The sequence below is a fragment of the Otolemur garnettii genome, unplaced genomic scaffold, assembly GCF_000181295.1.
Source record: "Otolemur garnettii isolate 467f Iridium unplaced genomic scaffold, OtoGar3 scaffold00041, whole genome shotgun sequence".
Classification (NCBI taxonomy): Eukaryota; Metazoa; Chordata; class Mammalia; order Primates; family Galagidae; genus Otolemur; species Otolemur garnettii.
In genome coordinates, this window is record NW_003852436.1 from 327,198 (window position 1) to 338,241 (window position 11,044).

At 42.9% G+C, this 11,044-nt stretch overlaps 1 protein-coding gene and 1 non-coding gene across 2 annotated transcripts in view; both read left to right on the plus strand.

The window, feature by feature from the left end:
- Positions 1-2,001: 2,001 nt before the first annotated feature.
- The window catches only part of RAB33B (RAB33B, member RAS oncogene family), a 17,973-nt gene continuing 8,930 nt past the window's right edge, over positions 2,002-11,044 (plus strand). The window contains exons 1-2 of the mRNA XM_003790175.3: positions 2,002-2,085; positions 2,283-2,563. Coding sequence (XP_003790223.1) covers positions 2,315-2,563 — 249 coding nt within the window. The 5' untranslated portion in view covers positions 2,002-2,085; positions 2,283-2,314. The remainder of the gene's footprint in view (positions 2,086-2,282; positions 2,564-11,044) is intronic.
- On the plus strand, positions 5,595-5,701 carry LOC111725465. The gene has a single exon (XR_002773526.1). It is a non-coding gene; the product is annotated as a U6 spliceosomal RNA (small nuclear RNA).

The following is an 11,044-nucleotide window of genomic DNA, read 5'->3' on the forward strand; positions in this document are numbered from 1 at the left end:
AAAAGAAAACCAATTTCCAGAAAGTAGTCAATCTTAGTTGGTAAGACACAACATATAATCATGAAACTTAAACAGCAAAGATAGTCTTCAAAGACTAAATGAGCAACAAACATTCTGACTTGAAGTAATGAGAAAAGTTTCATAGCAATGGGATTTTTTTTTTTTTTTTTTTTTGAGAGAGAGTCTTGCTTTGTTGCCCTGGCTAGAGTTCAATGGCATCATTATAACTCACTGCAGCCTTTAACTCCTGGCTCAAGTGATTCTCCTGCTGCACTCTAAGTAGCTGGGATTATAGACTGATGCTACCATCTGGACTGGAGTCTTGCTCTAGCTCAGGGTGGTCTCCAGCTCCTGCCTCAGCCTCCCAGTTTTAGGATTACAGGTGTGAGCCACCATGCCTGACCAGAGATGGGACTTTGAGCTAAGAAGTGAAAAATGACTAGGATTTGGAAAAATATGATAGAGAATTTCTGTTGTAGTTTATCCAGAGTTAAACTGAAAGGCTAGAATACAAAAAAGGAAGAGCTGGGTGGTGGGGTGCAGTGAAACTGAAGCTTTTTTTCACCATCTTGTAAAACTGTGATTAACCACAGCTCTTTGGTTCAACTGCTCTTTGTCCTTAATCTTAAGAATTTCTCCTTTGATTGGGCTAGAATAGATTACAGGAATATAAACAAGGGCCCTCTAATAGTTTCTGAATGATTAATATCCATGGAAATAACCTCAGAGACAAACAATTAGAATTTTCCAGCCCACATTCTAGTTTCTATAGCAGGAAACTGAAAAATTGGAATGGCATACACATTAAACCAAATGAATAAACTTTTTCTCAGCCTAATGTAAGTTGGTATGTTAATAACTATAGAAAGTCTACAGCAACAGAATGTGTTTTATGGTAAGGATTTGGCAAATTCCCGAAAACTCTAGGCATGTTTAGGTTCTACTATTCATTTGTTCTGAGTACATTTTCACTTCATCTTATGAAATAAGCAGCTTATCTCATTCCCTAAAACTTTCAGGGCTGTAGTGTCTTCCTCTTCACAGTCTTTGACTTTCCAAAGGCATTATCCATCTGCTCAAACAGATAATGAAGTCTTGACATTATGAAATAAAACTTTTAACAAAACGCATTATGTTTGCACATTTGGGACCTTTTGTATGGCAGTGTTTTTCCTCAGAAGAGTTCACAGAAATTCTTTAAGGTTGAGTGGTTTCATCTATTAATATTTTCCACACAGACAAAGATAGCCTCTAAGCGAGATACAGTGCGCGCTGTAATATTTAACCACCAGGTCATCGTCACTCAGTCACTAAGACATACATAACTAGGGCATCACGGGGTTCATTTTCACCAGAGGTATCTAGTAACAAATCCCAGGTTCAATGCCCCCACGTGGCCCACATCTGACGTGCCCTACTTTCAGGGCTGAGGACACTGGCCGAACGAGCCTGGGCAGTGTGGTCCCACGGAATATTCTCACATGGCCTTAGCTGCCCAGGCGGTGGGTGGCCTCGAACTCCAGCCTGCTGCCTGACAGCAACGATTCTGCCAAGACCTTACGCCGCGCAGCTCGGGGCAGCCCATGCGTCCCACCCCATTCAGCCCTGGCCGCTGTCCCAACTCCCGCGGTTCAGCGAGGAGGCGGGGGTGAGCCAGCCGATGCCACAGACCCCAGCTGCAAGCCAAAGGAACCTGTCTTCTTCTCGGGTCCGGGACAGACTCAACAAACACGTCCACTAGGACGCACCTAAGGTCCGAGCCTTCTGACGTCCTGACCGTCGCTCCCCAGGCACATGCCTGTCAAAAGGCGGCTCTTCTGCCCTCTCGCGAGAGAGCGCCTGCCTGTGGCACCTCCTTCCTCTCAGCTGTCTTTCTCTCCCCGCCCCCAGGGCGATTGCGCGGCTTCCTCCGGAGGGCGGGAACCTTGGACGTGGCGGGGCTGAGCCAGCCTGAATGCTGGGCTGGGGTGGGGGCGGGGGGTCCTCTCAGCTGCCTGGCGGGCTGGCTCTCCACACGCCGCTGCCAAGCCCCGGCCGCCCCGCGCCTTCGCAGGTAGACTGGCGCCCGCAGGAGTGACGCCGAAGGTGGGGTTGCGGGCCGGCCGGAGGGACTGCGGGGCGGCGCGGGTGGGCGCCACACCTGTGCGGGGCGTGGGCGAGAAGGTGCGCAGGCGCGCTGCCCCGCGGGCGGGCGGGGGCTCCCGGGCTCTGCGCGGCGGACCCGGCAGGCCGTGAGCGCTCGCTGGTGGTGGCGTAATCTCCCAGCCTTTCTTCGTCTCTAGTTCTCCGCCTCAGATTGGGGCGGGTCAGGAGAATGGCTTCGGAGATGGAGTCGTCGCTCGAGGCAAGCTTCTCCTCCAGCGGTGCGGTATCAGGGACGTCTGGGGCTCTGCCTCCGGCCCGCTCCCGCATCTTCAAGATAATCGTGATCGGCGACTCCAATGTGGGCAAGACGTGCCTCACCTACCGCTTCTGCGCTGGCCGCTTCCCCGACCGCACCGAGGCCACTATTGGGGTGGATTTCCGAGAACGAGCAGTGGAGATCGATGGGGAGCGCATCAAGGTGAGCGGATGGGGGACTGTCAGTGAGGAAGGACTCCCGGAATGACAAATGTCTCAACCCAGTGTGGGCTAATCGCTGGGCAGAGTGTGCGCTCCAGTTTCCCCCATGCTGGTGTGGAGATTGGAGTTGGGAATTGAAAGGATTTGTATGTAGCAAACTTCTAAGGCACTGCTTCTCAAACTTTAATGTACATGCTGTTTACCTGAAAATCGTGTTTTAAAAAATGCAGATTATGATTTGGTAAGCTCCCAGAGGATGCAGATGCTGCTAGCCCGTGCACTTTGAGTAGCAGGAGTGCAGTCCACTGAGTCATTGGCTGTGTCTCATGCCCTGGGAGTCAGTGAAATGTGACTGAAGGAAAAACAGTGGGACTTATCAAGCATGGAAAATTCATTTAATCGATATTATTTAGTAAACATTCACTGGAGCACCACCCTAGGTATTGTGGAAGTAAAGCCCAGTGCCTTTGAGGAAGTACTTAGATATTCTCTTGTACAGTTTTGCTATAGTGTTTTCTGTATGATATTGATACAGTTTGAAAAATCTTATTTTCCTGCAGGAGAGTCTATATTTTAGATAGTCGTTATAACGTGCCAAAGGCACATCTTTTGATGACACCTCAGACCCTCTTCCAGTTCTCCTTCCCTTTATTGGTGACTCTTGAGACTTTGAGACACTGAACAGTAGTGGAGAAGATAATAGCTAGGCTCAAGGCCAGCCCTGGGGCTCTAAGGGGCTCAAACAGGGACAATGGAGAATGAAGATCAGTGATAAGGCTGAGGCCTCCTGATGGTCTAAGCCTTAGACCACTTCTTAATTGCAAGCCACCATTAAATAATGCCACCAGCTGATACCACCCTATAAAACATGTGGACCCTAGGAACTGCCCTACCTTCCTTATACTGCTGCTTCTACTTTAAATTAGTATTCCTCTTTACCTCAGTCCCCTAGTGGGGTACAGGGTGGAGGAACAGCCTTGCTGAGATCATTCCTACCCCTGTATCTTTGAGGAGGAACAGATTTATCTTTCAGTTCCTTAATCATTGCTTCCCACACCAAACAGTTTTATTGCTAAGGATGGTAAAGGAGATATAAGATAGGTTAAAAGAAAACCCTTCTATAGGCATATTTGCCTTTTAATACTTCAGTTTACTATTTCACTGTCCCATTCAGGCTGCCAGTGGTGGTCCTTTGGGTGCCCTGTATTAGAGAGTTAATTTTCATACATTGGTGAATAAAAGGAGACTGAACATTTTTTCCAGAATTAGATTAGGCCCAGAAACCTGTGGATGGGGGAAATAATGGGGCTTCTGAAGTTTGAGAGGGAGTTTAGTTTGGGAGAAGTAGTTCTGGAAGAAAGTGCATGGGTTTTGGAGCCCAACTAATCTAAGTTCAAATCTGAACCTATGAAAGAATAAGGACAGATTGTCCTTAGTAGGGTGACACCAACTTCGCTTGGGACTGTCTAGGTAAAATAGGAAATCTCACATCCCAGGATTTCCCTCCATCTTGGGCAAACTGAGATAGTTGGTCACTCTGGTCCTGAGGCAGATTCTTTAACCTCTCAGTGTTTTCTCTTCTGAAAATTGGGGTCATAATACCTTGTTAGGCTGACGTGAGGATTAGATGAAAAAGTATATAAAACACCTGCTTCATAATTGGTACCCTCACAAAGATTCTTTATCTTTACTGGCAGTTTAACATTATTTTTCTCCTTGGCACTATTAGTTCTGCAGTTGTACACCCAAAGAAGAAAGCGGAGATCAAGGAGGGTATAGGTAGAGAACTGAAAGGGAAACAAAATACAGTAAATAAGTAAAGAAAGAAGGAAGCAGGAAATTTTTAAAGAGTAGAGAGAATGGGGGTGGGGAGGGGTTGGGATTGGAGGATCCTTTATCTGTTCCTGGGTTGCTATTTATACTTAAAAATCACAGATGAGTCAGGTGCAAATTTAAGAGAATATTAATATTGAAATGATGCAGAGCATGAGCATTGTATAGAGCTGATTTTTTTTTAGAGACAGAGTCTCATTCTGTCATCCTCAGTAGAGTGCTGTGGCATCACAGCTCACACCAACCTCCAGCTCTTGGGCTTAGGCGATTCTCTTGCCTCAGCCCCCGGAGCAGCTAGGACTACAGGTGCCTGCTACAACGCCGGCTATTTTTTGTTGCAGTTTGGCTGGGGCTGGGTTCAAACCTACCACCCTCGGTATATGGGTCCGGCACCCTACTCATTGAGCCACAGGCACTGCCCTGAGAGATGTTTTGTTTAACACAAATAATTACGACACAGTGCAAGGGTCAGCAAACTGTGCTCATCAGCCTCCCATGTAGCTGCCACAATGCCTGGCTATTTTTTTGTTATAGTTGTTATTGTTGTTTGGCAGGCCCCAGCCGGGTTTGAACCCACCAGTCCTGGTGTATGTGGCTGGTGTCCTGGCCACTGAGCTACAGGCACTGAGCCTGACATGTGTTAATGGTTAGTGAAAAAAATCTTAAGATTTCATGGTGCATGAAAATCATATGAAATTCAAAATTTACATAGGCTGTACTGGGGTTATCCTTGTGGTGTCACCCCTCTACCTGCATAATCTACTCTTCAAAATTCTAGGGCAAGTTTGTTTTTCTTAACCTTTCTTTGAATTGTTAAAGAAATTGTTGCTCAACTCATCAACCCCCAGTCCTCAATCTATTTTATACATTGTTGTCAAGATGCTGGATTAGTGTTGTACCTCAAGAGAGATTTATCTCCCTACCTCACATGCCCTGGATGGTTCTCCATTACAAAGTTCTAATTTTTTGAAACTAACATATGCCTGCCTTTTTCTTACACCAGACTGATTTTCTTACTTTGCCATTAATTTCCTTCAAGTATCCCGTAGTCCCACCAATTATTTGCTGATCCTTAGGCTTTCCCTTCACTCCTCACTTTTTACATACTCTTTAGTTGGAATATCCCCCTTTCTCATATTTTGCGCTGTGTGATTCTTCCTTATTTAACTTAGTGGATCTCTATCAAGAATGTCCCCTCTCTGCTCGCTTTGGCAGCACATGTACTAAAATTGGAACCATACAGAGAAGATTAGCATGGCCCCTGTGTAAAGACGACAGGCAGGTTGGTAAAGTGTTCCATATTTTTTTTGGTAGCCGAGATGGGTGGACTGTCTGAGTTTAGGAGTTCAAGACCAGCCTGAGCAAAAGTGAGGACCCCCCCATCTCTACCAAAACTAGAAAAGCTAGCCAGGTTGTGACAAATGCCTGCAGTCTTAGCTATTTGGGAGGCTGCGGCAAGGGGATTACTTGAGCCCAAGAGTTTGAGGTTGTTGTGAGCTATGACACCACGGTACCCTACCCAGTGCACAGGCGAGACTCTGTATCACCAAAAAAAAAAGGAGAGAAAAAAGAATCTCCCTCTCCCCCTTCTCCACTCTACTTTCTTTTATGAACCCTGGTTAACACCTTAGCTGAACCTTTAAATTAGCGGCTCTCAACCTGTGGGTCACGACCCCTTTGCAACAGTGAAAATACATCACAGCATTAGGAAGGTTGAGAACCACTGCTTTAAATGATCTCTACCTGAATGTGTCTTACCTCCTTGATTAGATCTTATTCAGTCTTATTCAGGGCAGGGTCCAAGTCTGGTAATTCCATAGATGTCTTCCTGTGTCTAGCTCAGTTCCTAAACTATGTTGTAGATACTAAGGGGATAAGTGTTGAATGTATGTTAGGCTGCTCTGGAAATGCAGCAGTGAAGTGAGGAGGGACGCTAAGAAAAGGAAAGAAAGAGTGGCTTGGCGCCTGTAGCACAGTGGTTATGGCACCAGCCACATACACCTAGGGTGGCAGGTTCGAACTGAGCCCTGGGCCAGCTAAACAACAATGAAAACTATAATAAAAAATAGCTGGGCGCAGTGGCAGGCACCTGAAGACCCCGCTAATTGGGAGACTGAGGCAAGAGAATCGCTTAAGCCTAAGAGTTTGAGGTTGCTATGAACTGTGAAGCCACGGCACTCTACCAAGGGTGACACAGTGAGACTCTGTCTCAACAAAAAAGAAAAAAAAAGAGGTAATGAAGGGGGTATTTTGAAGATAAAGCTAACAGTTTCTGTGATTGGGTTTTGGTGATGAGAAGAAAGAAGACTTATAGATGACTGAGGTTGTGAGTCTGGGTGACAAGAGGGAGGTAGTGGGGATAAGGGGATCTGTATGGAATATTGAATTTTGAAGGGCTCTACAATGTGTTTTTCATTAGTTATGTGTTTATTGAGATAGTGTAATATTCGAATGACAATCAATATTCTGATTGGTAGGTAGAAATTTGTGATTGGAACACAGAAGAAATAACAATGAATATGAAAGTGAAGTTTGGAAGCATGGATAAATAAGAACAAAATGCTCAATGTAGCTAATATTCCTAGAGAAAGGTTTGTTTCACAGCATGGTAATGGTGACATATGTGAATGCTGCATACATATCAAATGTACACTGGAATACTTACTAAATCCATTGTTCCATTTTAATCTTCATTAAAAGTAAATTAATGTTTGTACATCAAAGAATATTTTGTGGGGTTTTTTTGTTGTTTTTTTCCTTAATTTCAGATTAATGTGAGGGTATAAATGTTTAGGTTACATTGTTTTTGTTTCTAAGGTAAAGTTCAAGTTATAGTCGAGCCCTTCACCCAGAGGGCAAGCTGAACACCCTTCTTACATTGCGTACACTAGGTGAAATCCTGCCAGTCACCCTCCCTCTTGCCCTTTGATCACTTTCATCAGTTTACTTGTCCTCTTCCTCCCACACACTAGATTATACGTGTGTTTTTCTTCCATGAGGGAATGTAGTTGTTTATATATTGGTTTCATATTAGTATTGAGTACATTAGATACTTGTCTTTCCACTCTTAAGATACTTTACTAAGAAGAATGTGTTTCAGCTCAATCCAGATAAACACAAAAGATGTAAAGTCTTCATCTTTTTAATGGCTGAATAGTACTCTATAGTATACATATACCACAGTTTGTTAATCCATTCATGGGTTGATAGGCACTTGGGTTGCTTCCATGTCTTGGCTATTGTGAATTAACCTGCAATAAACATTCTAGTACAAAAGAATTAAATTGGTATTTTATCTCTTAAAGTATAGTATAGGTGGTTAGAGATGGTCCTTTTAATTTAATTTTCATTGGAATTCAGTGAATGAGATATTAGCAGTCTGAGTGCTCTAAGAAAAATATTCTAGAATCTTAACTTGTAACCTTTTACTTAGCTCAGAAACCATTGGTTCTGGCCTGATGGATTCTGAATTACTGGAGTTTGATCCTGGGGCCTAAATGGTATAAGCCAGATACATTTTCTGGTTGTCAGAGCTCCTGTTGTTCTTCCAGCCTGATTTCAGAAAACTGATTCTTATGGAGCACTTTTTATGAAGATAGCAACATTGGTGTGTGCATTCAGAGGCAGTGAGAAGAGATAGAATTCTTTACTTCCCTGGAATCTTTAATCAGCGGTCAGGATCTCTTATTATGGAATTTAGTACTCTACACAAGTTAGTTTAAACATAATGGGAATTTAGTGTTTCACAAAATTGAAAGCTAGAAGTAAGTTTCTCGCCAGTTCCAACAACAAGCCTATAATGCCCATTCCTAAAGCGTGGTAGTGATGGGGCAGGTGCTCCATCTGATTAGTCAGGCCTAGGTCACATGCCCCCTACCAGCCTGGGAGCCAGGGATTCACATGATTTGAAAACAAGGAATGAGTGGTTTCCCCAAGGAGAATGGGGTGCTGTTAACAGTAGTGGGAATTAGGTTGGAGAAAACAATGTGTTCTTTACAAAGGCAGTAAAGGCAGCCAAGTTTAAATTCTGGCCTTAAGATTTCCTACTTTTGTGTCCTGGGGAGAGTTACTTAACCTTATAATAGAAACTCTTAGGTAGTTAATCTTACATAGCTGGTCTTTTAGGTGTGTTGCTTAGAGCATGAAGAATAAAACTGTGTTCCTTGAGGGAACAGGGGAAAAGAAATTTGATAGATAATCAGGGAAGGAAAGATAATTTGACTTAATACTGTTAACATTTTAAGTCAAGCAAAAGGAGTGTTAAATCAATTTAAAAGTCAAATCATTTCTCATTTTGGGTAATAAAACTACTAAAAGAACTTCCATGAACAAGAATTTACTGTTAGGATTCTATTAGGGTTTAGCAGTAGTTAGGCTGCCATTTTTTTGTTGGAACTTGACATTGGAATTTAAAGTAGAGATTCATAAAGTAGTATTGTAAAGGAAGTGTATTTTATGTTGTCTTCATAATGTTTAAGATGGGAGTAATATATATGGGAGCACATATTGGCCATCTTTTTAAGATATTTAAGTAAAATATTCTCTGCAAATATTTCCTAATTTAATGTTTACCAGAAAAAAACACATCGCTTCCTTAGGTTCTGAAGTGTCATTCTTTCTTCTTTTCTAAACATCGTGAAACACCACTTAGAGCTTTCAAGGCAATTGTAAGATTTGTTCTCCACACACTGTCTGTCTTTCTGAGTGTTTCTTTCTCTTGAAGTTTCTCACCTTTTATGGTCAACAGTTTTCATTAGTTTACTTGTCCTTTCCTGGCTGAGTCTGTCACCACTCCTCCTGGCCCAGTGCTCTCCTTCCCTCAGTGTGCAGGCCCAGGAGGCAGCAGGCAGCAGTAGTCCTCAGCCTTCATGTGATGTAGTTATATCCTGTGAGTGAAATTTTGAAACTACTTTTAAAATATGCCTTTGTTCGTCGCCTATAGTACAGTGGTTATGGTGCCGATCACATGCACCAAGGCTGGCGGGTTGGAACCCGGCCTGCTAAACGACAACTGCAACAACAAAAATAGCCAGGTGTTGTGGCTGGTGCCTGTAGTCCCAGTTACTTGGGAGGCTGGGGCAAGAGATTCACTTAAGCCCAAGAGTTTGAGGTTGCTATGAGCTGGATGCCACAGTACTCTACCAAGGGTGATATACTGAGACTCTGTCTCACACACACACACACACAAAAAAGCCTTTGTAAATGCCTCGTTAACTTACTAATTACTTTTATGGCTCTCTCTGATAAAGTATGAAGAGTTATTTTATACCTCATGCTTTCTTTCTGGAAGTTTTGATATGATTAGAGTTTTGAACAGGATTGAAGGAAAGAGGAATATTGTTTAGCCAGCCCCACACAAAACTCAAAGATTTTCTTAGGGTTAAAACTCCTTATCATTACTGTTTCCTTTTTTTTTTTTTTCTTTTTGTTTTTTATTTTGAGACTGTCTCACTGGGTCACCCTGGGTAGAGTGCCCTGGCATTACTGTAGCTCATAGCAACTTCAAACTCTTAGGCTCGAGCAATCCTCTTGCCTCAGCCTCCTGAGTACCTGCGACTGCAGGTGCCCACCAAATCTCCTGGCTAGTTTTTCTATTTTTAGTAGAGACAGGGTATTGCTCTTGCTGAGGCTGGTCTCAAACTCCTGAGCTTGAGTAATCCACCTGCCTTGGCCCCTGAGAGTGCTAGGATTATAGGTATGAGTCACTGTGCCCAGCTACTGCTTGTGTTTGTTGAAGACTTCCATAATTCTTTGAGGCAGGCCAAAATTATGTGTAATTATTATTTTCTTTTTTGAAGTTTTTTTTTTTTCTTTAGAGGCAGAGTCTCACTTTGTTGCCCTTGATAGAGTGCTGTGGCATCACAGCTCACAGCAACCTCCAGCTCCTGGGCTTAGGTGATTTTCTTGCCTCAGCCTCCCGAGTAGCTGGGACTACAGGCGCCCACCACAATGCTCGGCTATTTTTTTGTTGCAGTTTGGCCGGTGCCGGATTTGAACCTGCCAGCCTCAGTATATGGGGCCAGCAGCCTACCTGCTGACCCACAGGTGCTGCCCAGGAGTTTGTTTTTATGAAAGAAATGTACGTTTGTTATGGAAAACAGAAAACTGGAAATAAAGCAGGAAATAGCCTTAAAGAAAACCATTAATATTTTGTTTATATTTCCCTTTGGTATTCTTTTATTTATTTAACTTGTGAAGATACTTTATACTTTTTACATTATAAATCATTCTTCATCAATGAGGTTTTATTAGAATATCTGAACTGTAGGAAATGTTTTTAAAAGAAAAAAATGAGCTCTCATTTCTTTAGACAACTTTTATATGGGTCATCCAATTTATTATCACAATAATTTTCTAAATGCTAAAGATAGAGTTTGAAGAGTTTTTTATTTAGTTCTAAAAAATGAGATACAATCAACGTACCATAAAAATCAAAATTCACCCTTTTAAAATATAGGAAGTCCTCAAGTTACAAACATTGGGCTTATGTACAATTCACACTTACAAATGGAGGCTATTACAGCTAATAGGTAAATGTACCTATTCTAACTTAAAAATTCAACTTAAGAACAATCCTATAGAACCTATCTGGTTTGTAACCCAGGGACTACCTGTATGCAATCAGGGGTTTTTTGGGGTTTTTTTTTTT